This window comes from Schistocerca piceifrons, chromosome 1 (assembly GCF_021461385.2).
Source record: "Schistocerca piceifrons isolate TAMUIC-IGC-003096 chromosome 1, iqSchPice1.1, whole genome shotgun sequence".
In the NCBI taxonomy this organism is placed as follows: domain Eukaryota; kingdom Metazoa; phylum Arthropoda; class Insecta; order Orthoptera; family Acrididae; genus Schistocerca; species Schistocerca piceifrons.
This window is the reverse complement of record NC_060138.1, coordinates 368,457,498-368,475,862: the sequence shown is the minus strand read 5'-3', so window position 1 is coordinate 368,475,862 and position 18,365 is coordinate 368,457,498. Positions and strand designations below refer to the sequence as shown.

General features: G+C 45.5%; 1 protein-coding gene across 2 annotated transcripts in view; it reads right to left on the bottom strand.

Annotated features, from left to right (window-relative positions):
* Positions 1-18,365, bottom strand: part of LOC124786213 (protein similar) — a 740,085-nt gene that overhangs the window by 431,393 nt on the left and 290,327 nt on the right. The window contains exon 1 of one of the 2 annotated variants that reach the window (XM_047254244.1): positions 6,312-6,485. The exons of the other annotated variant lie outside the window; for it this stretch is intronic. Within the exon in view, the coding sequence (XP_047110200.1) occupies positions 6,312-6,448 (137 nt within the window). The 5' untranslated portion in view covers positions 6,449-6,485. Of the gene's footprint in view, positions 1-6,311; positions 6,486-18,365 lie in introns of those variants that run through there. 2 annotated transcript variants of the gene reach the window in all.

Here is an 18,365-nt window from a genome sequence, read left to right as displayed (position 1 = left end):
TACGTTAATATTCCATCTGTCGAGGGCCAAAGAAGAAATAGGCCATACATATGTCACGCCAGCAATCCGATATTTGCCCAGGACAGCAAGGTGGCAGAAACATCGAAAAAAGCCGTATATATTTGATATACTGTGAGACGACGGTGGTTACGCTTATGATCAGGAAGAGGAAATGACACAATTAAACATTTCTCGTACGCTGAACAGACAAAGACGTAATAAGAGCAACAATTATCTAATAAATAACGGAACAGCAGAAATAGTTCATCGAAATATTTACTGATATGACTTATCATGCTTTCCCGACGGATCTGTTGTAAATACGCTTCTCGGGTTTGTCGCCGGATCGTATTGTGTAACTCGCACAATTATGCGAATTAGGCCGTGGTCCAAGGCATATTTCTCTGCCTAACGTTTCGTCTTCCAATGCTGGAGACTTCATCAGAGGCTGTGACAACTCACAAAGCAGTTACAATCTCGTACAAGCTCAGCAATCCCAACTGTTTATACGTATCCGGGCAACGGGCGTTGGCAACGGTCGGTTCGTGACGTCATCAGACCGCTGCCTAACATCGCTGAGTCGCACCGACATGTGTTCTGGTCCTTTATTTAGTACTAAGGCCCACAACTTGTCTAATTTCAGCCCTCCTTTTCTGTTAAGGCCGTTGTTATATTTCTGAATTCCTATTGTCTGCCTGTACATGCTAGCATACCAATGATGCGATCTCGATAAAGCCATGGTAGCAGAGAAATGAATTTGGTGGTTCCCTCGTCCCAACGCATGTTCCGTTGCTGACAATTTATCCGTGTTGCCAACACGGCAATCTTGTGTTCCTTAAAGCGGATGTTAATGCTTCTTTTCCTAGTTCCCACGTACACTTGACAGCGTGTGCGAGGGATTTTATGTTTCCTTTGCAGTGTTCAAATATTCGCACATCTATCTTGTTGATGTAAACACTATTTCAATACCGTGTATTCTGAGTACTCTGATATGGCCAACTGTCACCTATTTTACGAACGGTAGGAAAACTTTCCCTTTAGTTCGTTCTATTTCATTAGAAACTCTGGGTCTTATAGGCTGTAGTGCCCTATTTCCCTTTCTGCCAGAACAGCTGTTTCCTCTGAAGGCAGTTCTTAATGATCGAGCTGGTCCTCCAAGTACTGTGGCTGACAAATTTTTGTAGCCCGGTCCACCAACGTTTCGATAATTCTTCTTTTCCGTTTGGGACAATTCTTGAAATTACTGCGAAGGCATCTAACCGTGTGAGTGTACTCTCTGCAGACCTTGTGCTCTAAAGTTCCGTCGGTTTTCTACGTATCTGTACATCAGTAAATGCAATTTGGCATCCTTTCCCTTTTTCCATAGTGAAAATCAGTCAGAAAATTTAGAAATTGTACTTCTTCGAAATATACCAGTCTGCTCAGAACCAGCGCTGTATGAATATTTCACCTGATAGATAAGCTACACAGGACTTTTGCAGGAATGCACCAGAAAAATAGAAAAGGAGGAAGTCTACAGTTTAAAATTCAGTAAACGTGGAGAACTTCCGAAACGTAGCGCTAGCTCAGTTGCAAAAGGACAGCTGACGAAGTCGATCGCACTCTTATTCAAGGAACCATAGCGGCATTTGTCTTTTGTAATTCTGTGGAAAACGCCGAAAATCTAAGTTAGGGAAGTCGCAAGGAATTTGAATCCTGCACCTCTCTATTATACTACAGCGTCTTAAACACTAACATACTTCGCAAGGATGTGCTTGAACACGAAGGCTATACTAAATTCTGTGAAATAAAAAAAATATGAAACAGAAAATTGTTACAAGGACAAGATAAAAACAGCGTAGCGGCGTGAGTAGCACAAACAGACAAACAGCTCTGACTGTATAGTACGTCTGATACACTGAGAAACCGCCAGTGACCACCGTTAACACCAAACGGTGGAAGTAACACAAATTGGAAGGTGTTTGTATGCGGAGCAGACAGCGACGTACAAAGTCTCACAACTGTTTAGTAAACGGCGAGACCGCAGACGAAATTCTTGGAACCTTGTCACGTCGTAGCAACGTCTTTATTCTTGAGCATGGAAAATGGACCACATTATCAACGGGTGTGTCATAAATTTCTTCAACCGGATCCGGTAGTCGCCTGACGTCAGACGTCCTCAGGCAATTCGTAGTAGTCGCATGGGCAGCACTTATTACGTCTCAGCAGTGCAACTTCGCTCGGGGCTAGCGTTTTCTAGCCATCAGCATTGTTTCGACCATTGCCATCCTCTGATTTCGCTCTGAGCAGACATCAAGATAACGTCACTACTAATACTGAGACGTATGACTTTCAACGACGTAGCTTCGTTAAAGGAATGCAGAATAATTACTCATTTTTCTTTCCAAGTGAACGCTGTACGGGAAGACAAAACACAACCATAACAGCGCCTGAAGTTTCTGGAGCTATCGGAAATGGAGGAGCAAGGTTAGCATACAGTGGGAGACAGCGTGTAAAACCCTGGACGGAACACAGAAAATGAGTCGGCCGCGTCTCAGCATTGACCTACACCACCTCCTTATCTCCACCTGCCATCGTCCCCCTCTCCTCCCATCCTTCGGTCTTCGCCTTATAAAGGAGCCAGTCCGGTAGAAGTTTCGAGAAACTTTTTTTCTCGCTGTCTGGAATGCTGCCGGTGAGTTCGCTGCTCCGCTCTATAGTCGAGCAGGGTTCTATCAATGTGCTTCTCATTTCTTGGAAGGAAGTGTACACAATACTTAAGAACATGCATTCTTAAAATTTCTTCATGAAATGATTGGATGACTGGTTACGGAAGGGTGAGTGTTACAGGTAGTGTCAGTGACCATGGAAGTTATAATTCTGTTCATGGTGCCTCTTACGGTGAAGTGTAAGTCATTGCTACATTACAGATCTGTTACTCGTAAGACAGTCAAAACGGAACCTGGAGAGAGTGACGAGATATTCTATCACAATAACGGATTGCTTGGAAATGACAGTCGTGCAGCTTCCGCCGGCAATCATTCAGATGTTCAAGATGATAGCATTCTGCAAATATAAATATCCATTTTCCATGTAAGTCTGGGAGAAGTTATTTATAAAAACGATATTAAATTACTTCAATCCACGCTTCCGACAGAAATAATCAGCTGAAAGCAGTATACGCAGTTTCAAGGCTCTTAAAGGTTAGGATTACATTTTGATGCTTTGCAGCCCCCTTTTCACTTTAATATTTTAGCTTTCAGCGGGTAGTGAAATTCTAAAAAGCACACAGTAAGTTACGTAATCTATCTGTATAAGACGTACAAGTCGAACTCTACCGTGTTATAAATTACCATGGCCAGACACATGTGGCTGAATTTTGAGATTAACTCAGCAGTCGTCCACTTCGTTGGAAAACTTTTATAAGCGATACTTTTGTTCAGTGACAAAGATCTCCGGAAGAAGATGAAAACAAATTCCAACTTCACTGTAAACTCCCGTCCGTCGGTGCATGGCAACTCATCGCGGAATGCAACTGGTTACTTAGCAACCTTCAATCGATTTTTTCAGCTGAACACCTCAGTCATCATCAAGGTCAATCGGAAAATGCATGATACCTGCTCGTATCGCTACGGTGGCAGGTTCGAATCCTGTCTCGGGCATGGATGTGTGTGATGTCCTTAGGTTAGTTAGGTTTAATTAGTTCTAAGTTCTAGGCGACTGATGACCTTAGAAGTTAAGTCGCATAGTGCTCAGAGCCATTTGAACCATTTTGAACCTGCTCGTAAAGCGCAGCGCGCTAGCTTACGACACAGGAAGCACGCTAAAGTCGGGTCGAATCTGCGCGAATGACTGACTATCGCGGGCTGGTATTCTTGCCAACCTGAGTGTGGGTTTTATACTAGTATCCAAATTCCGTCTCAGAGAATACGATACACAAACATTTAAAATACGTTCACACGCAAAACAAAGTTTCCATAAATCACAGACAGATGTGCACAAGACTTCCCTCTCTTAGGTTACTGCGAAAACTGTGACGTAAGGTAGATCATGCTACACTGTTACATACCACAAACTGCCAAATCCTGAAAAGCGAATCACAGGATAAAAGCTAGGCAAAAGAAAAGCAACAACGCCAGTGAAAGACGCATAATCTAATTTCCATGATTTATTTTTTGAAGACATAGTTATCCCACTGGGAAAACTTCAAGATTAACGAGTCCGTGAAATATTTGAAATGAAAAAAAATGGTTCAAATGGCTCTGAGCACTATGGGACTCAACTGCTGAGGTCATTAGTCCCCTAGAACTTAGAACTAGTTAAACCTAAGTAACCTAAGGACATCACAAACATCCATGCCCGAGGCAGGATTCGAACCTGCGACCGTAGCGGTCTTGCGGTTCCAGACTGCAGCCCCTTTAACCGCACGGCCACTTCGGCCGGCTTTGAAATGAAGATACTTCCAATGATGGCACTGTCATGCGCAGTCAGGACTCGCGAATCATTGTCGTGTTCGAACGTTGAGTTTTAGGAGTAAAAATTGGCGAGACCCTATTGCTGATACTGGTCACTGCAAACTTATGTTCTCGACAGATTTGTGATTCTTTTGGTTTCACTGTTTCGGTGACTATAACCTATAAATATTCCCAATTTTTCAATAACGCATCACCGGTTATGTCCACGCTCCAATGCTTCATTGCGCATGAACTATTGAAGAAGATATATCCTTGGCTTCCTCGGCCATGTAACGTGAGTGAACACATGACTGGGGGAATGGGTTGGGGGAATCTTGAGATTAAATCCAAACCATTGTGCAGATGAGCGTTTGAAAGTTGTGAAAAGCGACAGATGAAACCGTAGGACCATCTAGGGAACAAAACCCAAACTTTTACGTTCGAAATATGTGATTTACTCCGTCAGACATTGACAAGTCATCTTGCACTAAAGAAGCTGCGATCGACTAGCCCAGAACTAGAGAATTTACCACAAACTGAGTTCGCGACAGCTCGTATACATAAACAGTGCAGTCAGTGTGAACGTGAGACTGTCCGCGCCATCGTTCTTATTCCAAAATTAACTGACATCACCATTACCTGTCTTTCACATTGCTTTAATTTTTCGATCACATGGCTTTCTTAGGAAGGGAGACGTGCGGGTGTCTTATTAATGAACACAGAGGGAGATGGCCGCGGCAAGACAACGTAGTCGTATTCAGGAGGACGACGATTGAAATTCCCATCCGAACATTCATATTTATTTTTCCCGTGATATCTCTAAATCGCTTAAGATGAATACCGAGATGGTTCCTTTGAAAGTGCATAGCCGGATTCCATCTGCATTATCCCCCTGACTGACTTTTTACTCCATCTCTTATGACCTCATCGTTGACGGCACGTTAATCCCTAATGTTTCCTCCTTCCTTCGAGAAACGTCGGATGCCATGTTAAACCGTATGGCCCCCTATACCCGGCATGATTTATGGTAGGTTAGAGACACGCACTACGATGGAAGTGGCGTCCGATTAAAAGACTTGCACCAGACCTTTGAAACATACAGAATTATTTTTTATTATTAGAGATGTTCATTTCGTAATTTTTTACGATCTCGCTACGACAATCAAAGGTCCACTATTGTGGATCGTATAAAATTGGATAATGTACAGAGCAGGCTCATCACATTCGTTCACGTGATACACATACAGCTGGCCGGAGTGGCCGTGCGGTTCTAGGAGCTACAGTCTGGAACCGCGCGACCGCTACGGTTGCAGGTTCGAATCCTGCCTCGGGCATGGATGTGTGTGATGTCCTTAGGTTAGTTAGGTTTAAGTAGTTCTAAGTTCTAGGGGACTGTTGACCTCAGATGTTAAGTCCCATAATGCTCAGAACGATTTGAACCATTTGAAACACATACACATCACACACGCTGTAAGAGGTTGGAGAAAATAAACGAAAACCAGCTCCTCTAAGAAGGCAGTGCGCGATTCCCACTCATCTCCAAAGCTCCAGAGCAGTATGGCGCAGCCGTTTTACAAGAAACACGTAAGCTCTGAACGTGAGCGATGAAATTGTAATCACAAAAACCCCTCTACTGGAAGACCCAGTAGTCTATAGGTCGAACACGCGATCTAAGGAAGCATTCACAACGAAGTACGTAGCTGTCGCGTTTCATATCAAAAGTGTCACTGGACGCAACTCACTGGAGCAACGGACTCATTTGTCGTATCAACAGAAGCACACAGTCCACCGGTCCGCATAGCGCTCCAAGAATCCTACTGGCACCCCAACAGGCTTAGCCTCGTCGTCGACCGGAAGCTGCGACTACTGGCGCCGTACCTGAAAGAGACGTCCTCTGGAGTGTCGGCTAGTGGTGGTGTCGTCGGCGTGGGAAGGGGCGCGGGAACAGGCAGCGGCACGGCGGCGCAGGCGCAGCCGGCGAGCCGCCACGTTTCGGCGTGTTGTCGCATCCACATGTCACACGGCACACGAGAGACAGACAGAGTGTGTGAGTGGCGCACCTGCCGCAAGCGGACCTCGAGAGCGACTGGCGGCGGGCGGCGGGCAACGGGCACGGCCGGCGGGCAGCGACGCCTCCGCCTCCGCCAGCGCCGCCGCGGCCCTCCCCGCCCGCGCTGCGCGCCCTGCGCTAATGGTCGCCCTCATCTCCACTCGCCTCACGGATCGGCCGTGCCAAACCCAAAAAACACACTTAGCCACAAAGAGACACCTACCTGCACGTCAAATCTAGCGACTCATTACTGTGGGGCACGATTCTGACTGATGCGACAGGACACGCAGATCGCGCTACGCGACGGTTGTTCGCGCGGCACTTCTGTTCCCGCAAGAGCCAAACAACAAGACACAGCCTTGCATGTGGCGCGCCGCTGCCAAGCTCGTTGCGGACAACTTCCAAATGTCATGTATTTAATCGGGAATGGAAATAGGTATGGCTCTCCTTCAGGGTTAAAAACTATTTCGGTATGTTAAAATGGCTCTGAGCACTATGGGACTTAACACCTGAAGTCATCAGTCCCCTAGAACTTAGAATTACTTAAACCTAACTAACCTAAGGACATCACGCACATCCATGCCCGAGGCAGGATTCGCACCTGCGACCGTAGCGGTCGCGCGGTTCCAGACTGTAGCGCCTAGAACCGCTCGGCCACTCCGGCCGGCTTACGCGAATATTTTCCCGATGTACTACGTTACTAAATGGGGTGCACTCAGCCTCGTGGCGCCAATTGAGGAGCTACTCGACCGAATAGTAGCGACTTCGGTCAAGCATACCATCATAACGACCGGGAGAGCGGTGTGCTGACCCCACATAACTCGTCTAATAATAATGTGCACCCTCATCCTTTTAAGATGATATGTGACTCGTCAGTTAATCTTTTTCCTGCAATACAATATTTAACTTTCACGTAAAAACTCCTCTGAAATTCATATATAGCTTCTTCATACACAGCAATAACACAAAGATGTAACAGCAAAGATGCTACAATTTTAAACCGTCGCTTTCTTCCCACTGTTGTGGTCTTCAGTCCTGAGACTGGTTTGATGCAGCTCTCCATACTATTCTATCCCGTGCAAGCTTCTTCATCTCCCAGTACCTACCGCAACCTACATCCTTCTGAATCTGCTTAGTGTATTCATCTCTTGGTCTTCCTCTACGATTTTTATCTTCCACGATGCCCTTCAGTACTAAATTGGTGATCCCTTGATGCCTCAGAATATGTCCTACCAACCGGTCCCTTCTTCTTGTCAAGTTGTGCCACAAACTCCCCTTCTCCCCAATTCTATTCAGTACCTCCTCATTAGTTATGTGATCTACCCATCTAATCTTCAGCATTCTTCTGTAGCACCACATTTCGAAAACTTCTGTTCTTCTCTAAACTATTTATCGTCCACGTTTCACTTCCACACATGGCTACACAACATACAAATACTTTCAGAAACGACTTCCTGACACTTAAATCAATACTCGATGTTAACAAATTTCTCTTCTTCAGAAACGCTTTCCTTGCCATTGCCAGTCTACATTTTATATCCTCTCTACTTCAACCATCACCAGTTATTGTATGACCTAAAACGCAGCAAACGTAAAGTGGCCATACACTACGGTTTTTTACGGCGCATTTCTCAAATAAGCGCTGTGTTTTACTTAATTTCGAAGTATCGTATGCATTTCCTTCATGAAAATTCTCGGCCGCACACTGAAGGGGCAATGAAGACGGTCCTATGGCGTTTTCGGTGAGAAGTGTTCGATCGCTCACCATACAGCCTTGGCTTGGCTCCCCCTGATTTTTATTATCTCTGCTCAAATGAACCGCTGGCTATGAAGACAACATCTTGGCACAGACAGCGAGTTGCGGTCCAGAGTATTAAAATGTCGGAAAGCACAGGTGGCTGCCTTCTATAACGAGGGTGTCCGTTCCCATAGCTGAGTGGTCAGCGTGACGGATTGCCGTCCTACGGGCCCGGGTTCGATTCCCGGCTGGGTCGGGGATTTTTTCCGCTCTGGGACTGGGTGCTGTGCTGTCTTCATCATCATTTCATCACCATCCGGCGTGCAGGTCGCCCAATGCGGAGCGGAATGTAATAAGACCTGCACCAAGGCGGCCGGACCTGCCCCGGAATGGGCTTACCGGCCAATGACGCCAAACGCTCATTTCCATAACGAGGGCACTGTGAAGTTGGTATAACTCTGCGGCAGATGTCTACGTCGAGCGGCGGCTATGTAAAGAAGTGGCTCAATCGTTTAGCTGTTGCAAATAAAACAGTTTTGATTTTCACTGTGGTTCTCATTTCGCGACCGATCGTTCCTAACTTTCCGAATAGCCCTCGAAGTTGCGTGGAGCAATTAGCACTCCGTGTCGCGCTGAGCATACGAATGAGATTCATATCGATGTTGTGTACCTGTCGTCCCAGTGTGCACCACCTAATAGGCTTCAACTACGTTTCTACGCGCTGCATCAATGCGGGATGCTGTTGCGAATTATCATGAGTCCCATCGTATATCGTATCGCCTCAGTGAGAACCGTGCTCAAGTAATTCCAGAATGACTTGGTCGTGTGTCGTGCTTGGATATCTCAGTCGGTAGAGCACTTTCCCACTAAAGGCAAAGGGCCCACGCTCTTGGCTTGTTCCGTTATATCAAATGTTACAATATTTGTTTCGTTACATAATTCTAATCTGCTGTGACATCTACACAACCTAAGTCACGTGATGTGCACGAGTGTGAACACGAGAGAGTCAGGCTGTCCAAGTTCGCTACTTCCTCACCACAATATCTCTACCGCGCATCCATATTAATCACCTACGCCTATCCTCATTAAATTCAAACTTACTTGAATCTCCAATCTTCGTACTCTCGTACTCTTAAGCACTTCATACTACAGTAAATCTAATTCGTAATTCGCAATAATTTAGACTCGTTGTTTTTCATTTTATTTTTTTGTAACCGCGAAATGAAACGCCACCTTACTGCACCGGGCATCATTCGCGCCAAGCTCGTTACTTGTAAGATGTTGAAATACCCTTTCAAACGTATGAAATCATCTTTTATGCGACAAAGAAACCTGTTTGGTCTTGATGGTATCCTGCGAAGAAGACGAAGTCAATGATATGTAGGGACTGCAGAAACTGAGTTATGCTTGATGTTCCACGCTAAGACCATTGCACAACAAATGTGTCTCCTGTCAGAAGAGAGTGCTTGTTGCGGGTTTTCTGCAGACATATTTCTGTCGCGGTACGGGTAACAGATGAAGTACGTCGGACAGTACAAGTCTTGCGGGAAAAACGTTTAATTTGCACGGATATTCACGGTTATATTCCTCCGGTATATGCAAAAAATGTCATGTCGCACATAGCCCAGGGAAATGGTGCCAACAATCTGATCAAGGCCGCACAGATGTGGGTGACACTGATCAGGAAGGAAGATTGTACGCCATACAATTTCCATTTTTTCGGCGAACTTAAAGAAATATGTGGGGGGAAAGAGATTTTCCAAAGATGACGTCCACACAGCGGTAGTCGAATCCACACAGCGGTAGTCGAATGGCTCCGTGGCCAAGGGGCGGATCTCTGTCGTCGAGGAACTAAACGATTGGTTGGTTCCGACCGTTGTTTGCACAGACTTCGTCACTACGTTGAAAAATAGTGTTATATATCTATGTCACTTTGAAGCGTAGTGGAGAATTCAATAAAAATTACATGGCCTGCCATAGTAATGTGTAACATTTTCAAGTCTACTGGTTCTACTGGTATCCGCGTATGTACAGGTGTTTAAGCTATCAAACGCAAGGGAAAATTTCGGTGCACTTATCAACTTTATTGGTATTACCAAAAGCACTACCGAATACTCAGAGATAGGAAACCAAGGCATAAAAGAACAGCGAACAAAAGAGTCACAACCAAAAGTTCCTCTTATGCCTTCAACAACATATACTGAGGATGAAAACATTGCCATGGCATCAACATCAGGTAGTAGTGCATCTTTGGCTGCTGTGGACCATGTCACTCTAAAGATCCAGACGACAGCAGGAAATACGTGGTAAAGCACGTACCGTTCTACAGTAAATGCATCTTACAAATTTCCAGTACAGTGGGGGCTATAACTTTGAATATATACAGAAATATACGAGGAGCGTTCAATAAGCAATGCAACCCTTTTTTTCTGAAAGCAGGTTTGTTTTCTTCAGGATTCCAATACACCATATTATTCCTCACTCTTCTGGCTACAAAGCCCTATTTTTCAACATAATCTCCATTCTATGCGACGGCTGTACGTCAACTTACTGGGAGGCCCTGCATTCCCGCATTGTACCACTCTACTGGTCAATATCATAAGCTCACCATCATCCAGGTAGTGCTTCCTGCGGACTGAATCCTTCATTGGACCAAACAGATGGAAATCGAAAGATGCGAGATTCGGGCTGTTGGGTGGATGAGGAAGGAAAGTTGGATGAATTTTTACGAACTCCTCTCGGGTGCACGGACTCGTGTGAGACCTTGCGTTTACATGGAGAAGTTGGTTTGTATTTTTGTGGCGATGAACACACAGCAGGAGTGACTGGCATGTGCGGCTGGCCGGCACGTGGTAGATCGTCGTACAGGTCTGTGCGACCTTATTGCGATGATGACATACGCCTTGCCCAATGATCACTGTGCTTTTATTCACTGCCAGGTGTCCACAGACATTCTGCAAGCGCCTATGGATATCTGCGATGCTCTGAGTTTCTGCCAAAAGAAACTCAATGACAGCTCTCTGCTTGGAACGCACCTCCATTACAGACGTCATTTCGAAGGCCGCCACCTCTCAGAACTTGAAGAAACTACACTCCTGGAAATGGAAAAAAGAACACATTGACACCGGTGTGTCAGACCCACCATACTTGCTCCGGACACTGCGAGAGGGCTGTACAAGCAATGATCACACGCACGGCACAGCGGACACACCAGGAACCGCGGTGTTGGCCGTCGAATGGCGCTAGCTGCGCAGCATTTGTGCACCGCCGCCGTCAGTGTCAGCCAGTTTGCCGTGGCATACGGAGCTCCATCGCAGTCTTTAACACTGGTAGCATGCCGCGACAGCGTGGACGTGATCCGTATGTGCAGTTGACGGACTTTGAGCGAGGGCGTATAGTGGGCATGCGGGAGGCCGGGTGGACGTACCGCCGAATTGCTCAACACGTGGGGCGTGAGGTCTCCACAGTACATCGATGTTGTCGCCAGTGGTCGGCGGAAGGTGCACGTGCCCGTCGACCTGGGACCGGACCGCAGCGACGCACGGATGCACGCCAAGACCGTAGGATCCTACGCAGTGCCGTAGGGGACCGCACCGCCACTTCCCAGCAAATTAGGGACACTGTTGCTCCTGGGGTATCGGCGAGGACCATTCGCAACCGTCTCCATGAAGCTGGGCTACGGGCCCGCACACCGTTAGGCCGTCTTCCGCTCACGCCCCAACATCGTGCAGCCCGCCTCCAGTGGTGTCGCGACAGGCGTGAATGGAGGGACGAATGGAGACGTGTCGTCTTCAGCGATGAGAGTCGCTTCTGCCTTGGTGCCAATGATGGTCGTATGCGTGTTTGGCGCCGTGCAGGTGAGCGCCACAATCAGGACTGCATACGACCGAGGCACACAGGACCAACACCCGGCATCATGCTGTGGGGAGCGATCTCCTACACTGGCCGTACACCACTGGTGATCGTCGAGGGGACACTTAATAGTGCACGGTACATCCAAACCGTCATCGAACCCATCGTTCTACCATTCCTAGACCGGCAAGGTAACTTGCTGTTCCAACAGCACAACGCACGTCCGCATGTATCCCGTGCCACCCAACGTGCTCTAGAAGGTGTAAGTCAACTACCCTGGCCAGCAAGATCTCCGGATCTGTCCCCCATTGAGCATGTTTCGGACTGGATGAAGCGTCGTCTCACGCGGTCTGCACGTCCAGCACGAACGCTGGTCCAACTGAGGCGCCAGGTGGAAATGGCATGGCAAGCCGTTCCACAGGACTACATCCAGCATCTCTACGATCGTCTCCATGGGAGAATAGCAGCCTGCATTGCTGCGAAAGGTGGATATACACTGTACTAGTGCCGACATTGTGCATGCTCTGTTGCCTGTGTCTATGTGCCTGTGGTTCTGTCAGTGTGATCATGTGATGTATCTGACCCCAGGAATGTGTCAATAAAGTTTCCCCTTCCTGGGACAATGAATTCACGGTGTTCTTATTTCAATTTCCAGGAGTGTATAATGGCTCAAGCGGGAACATTCCACTATGTTCCACAACAAAATTCGCATTTTTTCAACAGAAACTGGCCGAGAAAAAAATGGCGTCACATTACTTACTGATTGCCCCTCATATACAGGGTGTTACAAAAAGGTACGGCCAAACTTTCAGGAAACATTCCTCACTCACAAATAAAGAAAATATGTTATGTAGACATGTGTCCGGAAACGCTTAATTGCATTGTTAGAGCTCATTTTAGTTTTGTCAGTATGTACTATACTTCCTCGATTCACCGCCAGTTGGCCCAATTGAAGGAAGGTAATGTTGACTTCGGTGCTTGTGTTGACATGCGACTCATTGCTCTACAGTACTAGTATCAATCACATCAGTACGTAGCATCAACAGGCTAGTGTTCATCACGAACGTGGTTTTGCAGTCAGTGCAATGTTTACAAATGTGGAGTTGGCAGATGCCCACTCGATGTATGGATTAGCCCCGGCAATAGCCGTGGCGCGGTACGTTTGTATCGAGACAGATTTTCAGAACGAAGGTGTCCCGACAGAAAGACGTTCGAAGCAATTGATCGGCGTCTTAGGGAGCACGGAACATTCCAGCCTATGACTCGCGACTGGGGAAGACCTAGAACGAAGAGGACACCTGCAATGGACGCGGCAATTATTCGTGCAGTTGACGACTACCCTAATGTCAGCGTCAGACAAGTTGCTGCTGCACAAGATAACGTTGACCACGTCACTGTATGGAGAGTGCTACGGGAGAACCAGATGTTTCCGTACCATGTACAGCGTGTGCAGGCACTATCAGCAGCTGATTGACCTCCGGGGTACACTTATGCCAATGGTTCATCCAACAATGTGTCAATCCTCATTTCAGTGCAAATGTTCTCTTTACGGATGAGGCTTCATTCCAACGTGATCAAATAGTAAATTTTCACAATCAACATGTGTGGGCTGACGAGAATCCGCACGTAATTGTGCAATCATGTCATCAACACAGATTTTCTGTGAACGTTTGGGCAGGCATTTTTGGTGATGTCTTGATTGGGCCCCATGTTCTTCCACCCACGCTCAATGGAGCACGTTATCATGATTTCATACGGGATGCTCTACCTGTGCTGCTGGAACATGTGCCTTTACAAGTACGACACATGTGGTTCATGCACGATGGAGCTCCTGCACATTTCAGTCGAAGTGTTCGTACGCTTCTCAACAACAGATTCAGTGACCGATGGATGGTAGAGGCGGACCAATCCCATGGCCTCCATGCTCTCCTGACCTCAACCCTCTTGACTTTCATTTACGGGGGCATTTGAAAGCTCTTGCCTACGCAACCCCGGTACCAAATGTAGAGACTACTCGTGCTCCTATTATGGGCGGCTGTGATACAATACGCCATTTTCCAGGACTGCATCAGCGCATCAGGGATTCCATGCGACGGAGGGTGGATGCATTTATCCTCGCTAACGGAGGACATTTTGAACATTTCCTGTAACAAAGTGTTTGAAGTCACGCTGGTACGTTCTCTTGCTGTGTGTTTCCATTCCATGATTAATGTGATTTGAAGAGAAGTAATAAAATGAGCTCTAACATGGAAAGTAAGCGTTTCCGGACACATGTCCACATAACATATTTTCTTTCTTTGTGTGTGAGGAATGTTTCCTGAAAGTTTGGCAGTACCTTTTTGTAACACTCTGCATATGACGTAGTGTATATACCTGCTTCTTTATTGTAACCTTAGAATACGCATTGTAATTTTAATTTCTTTAATCCTATTGTTAATTATTTAGATATCTTTACATTAATTACTTTTAAATTATACTGCACAGTCGTTATCAGGAGAAAGAAAACTGGCGTTCTGCGGATCGGAGCATGGAATGTCAGATCCCTTAATCGGGCAGGTAGGTTAGAAAACTTTAAAAGGGAAATGGATAAGTTAAAGTTAGATATAGTGGGAATTAGTGAAGTTCGGTGGCAGGAGGAACAAGACTTTTGGTCAGATGAATAGAGGGTTATAAATACAAAATCAAATAGGGGTAAGGCAGGAGTAGGTTTAATAATGAATAAAAAAAATAGGAGTGCGGGTAAGCTACTACGAACAGCGTAGTGAACGCATTGTTGTGGCCAAGATAGACACGAAGCCCACGCCTACTACAGTAGTACAAGTTTATATGCCAACTAGCTCTGCAGATGATGAAGAAATTGATGAAACGTATGATGAGATAAAAGAAATTATTCAGGTAGTGAAGGGAGACGAAAATTTAATAGTCATGGGTGGCTGGAATTCGAGAGTAGGGAAAGGGAGAGAAGGAAACATAGTAGGAGAATATGGATTGGGGAAAAGAAATGAAAGAGGAAGCCGTCTGGTATAATTTTGCACAGAGCATAACTTAATCATAGCTAACACTTGGTTCAAGAAACATAAAAGAAGGTTGTACACATGGAAGAATCCTGGAAATACTAGAAAGTATCAGATAGATTATATAATGGTAAGACAGAGATTTAGGAACCAGGCATTAAATTGTAAGACATTTCCAGGGACAGATGTAGACTCTGGCCACAATCTACTGGTTATCAGCTGTAGATTAAAACTGAAGAAACTGCAAAAAGGTGGGAATTTAAGGAGTTGGGACCTGGATAAACTGAAAGAACCAGAGGTTGCAGAGAGTTTCAGGGAGAGCATAAGGGAACAATTGACAGGAATGGGGGAAAGTAATACGGTAGAAGAAGCATGGGTAGCTCTGAGGGATGAAGTAGTGAAGGCAGCAGACGATCAAGTAGGTAAAAAGACGAGGGCTAATAGAAATGCTTGGGTAACAGAAGAAATATTGAATTTAATTGATGAAAGGGGAAAATATAAAAATGCGGTAAATGAAGCAGGCAAAAAGGAATACAAACGTCTCAAAAGTGAGATCGATAGGAAGTGCAAAATGGCTAAGCAGGCATGGCTAGAGGACAAATGTAAGGATGTAGAGGCTTGTCTCACTAGGGATAAGATAGATACTGCCTACCAGGAAAATTAAAGAGACCTTCGGAGAAAAGAGAACCACTCATATGAATATCAAGAGCTCTGATGGAAATCCAGTTCTAAGCAAAGAAGGGAAAGCAGAAAGGTGGAAGGAGTATATAGAGGGTCTATACAAGGGCGATGTACTTGAGGACACTATTCTGGAAATGGAAGAGAATGTAGATGAAGACGAAATGGGAGATACAATACTGCGTGACGAGTTTGACAGAGCACTGAAAGACCTGAGTCGAAACAAGGCCCCGGGAGTAGACAACATTCCATTAGAACTACTGACGGCCTTGGGAGAGCCAGTCCTGACAAAACTCTACCATCTGGTGAGCAAGATGTATGAGACAGGCGAAATACCCTCAGACTTCAAGAAGAATAGAATTATTCCAATACCAAAGAAAGCAGCTGTTGACAGATGTGGAAATTACCGAACAATCAGTTTAATAAGCTACAGCTGCAAAATACTAACGCCAATTCTTTACAGACGAATGGAAAAACTAGTAGAAGCCGACCTTGGGGAAGATCAGTTTGGATTCCGTAGAAATATTGGAACACGTGAGGCAATACTGACCTTACGACTTATCTTAGAAAAAAGATTAAGGAAAGGCAAACCTACGTTTCTAGCATTTGTAGACTTAGAGAAAGCTTTTGACAATGTTGACTGGACTACTCTCTTTCAAATTCTAAAGGTGGCAGGGGTAAAATACAGGGAGCGAAAGGCTATTTACAATTTGTACAGAAGCCAGATGGCAGTTATAAAGAGTCGATGGACATGAAAGGGAAGCAGCAGTTGGGAAGGGAGTGAGACAGGGTTGTAGCCTCTCCCCGATGTTATTCAATCTGTATATTGAGCAAGCAGTAAAGGAAACAAAAGAAAAATTCGGAGTAGGTATTAAAATCCATCGAGAAGAAATAAAAACTTTGAGGTTCGCCGATGACATTGTAATTCTGTCAGAGACAGCAAAGGACTTGGAAGAGCAGTTGAATGGAATGGACAGTGTCTTCAAAGGAGGATATAAGATGAACATCAACAAAAGCAAAACAAGGATAATGGAATGTAGTCTAATCAAGTCGGGTGATGCTGAGGGAATTAGATTAGGAAATGAGGCACTTAAAGTAGTAAAGGAGTTTTGCTATTTGGGGAGCAAAATAACTGATGATGGTCGAAGTAGAGAGGATATAAAATGTAGACTGGCAATGGCAAGGAAATCGTTTCTGAAGAAGAGAAATTTGTTAACGTCGAGTATAGACTTAAGTGTCAGGAAGTCGTTTCTGAAAGTATTTGTATGGAGTGTAGCCATATATGGAAGTGAAACATGGACGATAAATAGTTTGGAAAAGAAGAGAATAGAAGCTTTCGAAATGTGGTGCTACAGAAGAATGCTGAAGATTAGACGGGTAGATCACACAACTAATGAGGAGGTATTGAATAGAATTGGGGAGAAGAGGAGTTTGTGGCACAACTTGACAAGAAGGAGGGACCGGTTGGTAGGACATGTTCTGAGGCATCAAGGGATCACAAATTTAGCATTGGAGGGCAGTGTGGAGGGTACAAATCGTAGAGGGAGACCAATAGATGAACACACCAAGCAGATTCAGAAGGACGTAGGTTGCAGTAAGTACTGGGAGATGAAGAAGCTTGCACAGGATAGAGTAGCATGGAGAGCTGCATCAAACCAGTCTCAGGACTGAAGACCACAACAACAACAACAACAACAACAACAACAACAAAAGTATTCCGCATAATATTACAGTTCATAGGCCTTTAATGTAACCACTACATGTGCTGCATGTCACGTTCCTAATTCTAGCTTTATTTACACATTCGCACAATACAAATTATCTCCCAATCAACCACTGACACTCCGTCAGTAGCGGGTGTAGCTGCAGAAAAGGTTGCGCAGTCTCTCTGACATACACTTTTTGTTTCAGCTTAAATACAAACAAATCATACATGTAAACCAGGAAGATGCATGTGCCGTCCATGTTCAACGTGAACGCCGGTTACAATTATGCGTGAAAGCAGGTCGACAAGTTACAGTGGAACCATTCACCGTCCAAATAAACAAAGAGCAAACACACCCGTGTCCGTCACAGCAGTTATGGGAATTCTTACTGCGCATCGTGATTCCAGGGTAGACGGATTGTGTCTGCGCCTGTTACAACAACTGAGAACTACTTAGACGTAACTAACCTAAGGACATCACACACAGCCATGCCCGAGGCACGATTCGAACCTGCGACCGTAGCGGTCGCGCGGTTCCGAACTGTAGCGCCTAGAACCACTCGGCCACTCCGGCTGACCGAACAGTAGTTGAATTCTACTCCTTGCTTTCACCGATTATTCCAAAAGAGCATAATTCACAGTTCACCTCAAAACCTCGACGTGCAAGTAATTACAATCTAATTCCCAAAGTTTCAAAAAAACGTCTTTCGTACCATTCCGGACTATCGTTACTGAGAGAATACGGATGATATAGTATAGCTCATACTCGAGCACGAAAGTAGGTCTATTTTATGTGACAAGTTCTAAGAAATTAGTCTGACTGGACCCAATGCGTTGTCGTAGATGTGAGCGCCCATATCGGAGCCAATGGTGCTGTCAGGAGTATCTCAAGAAA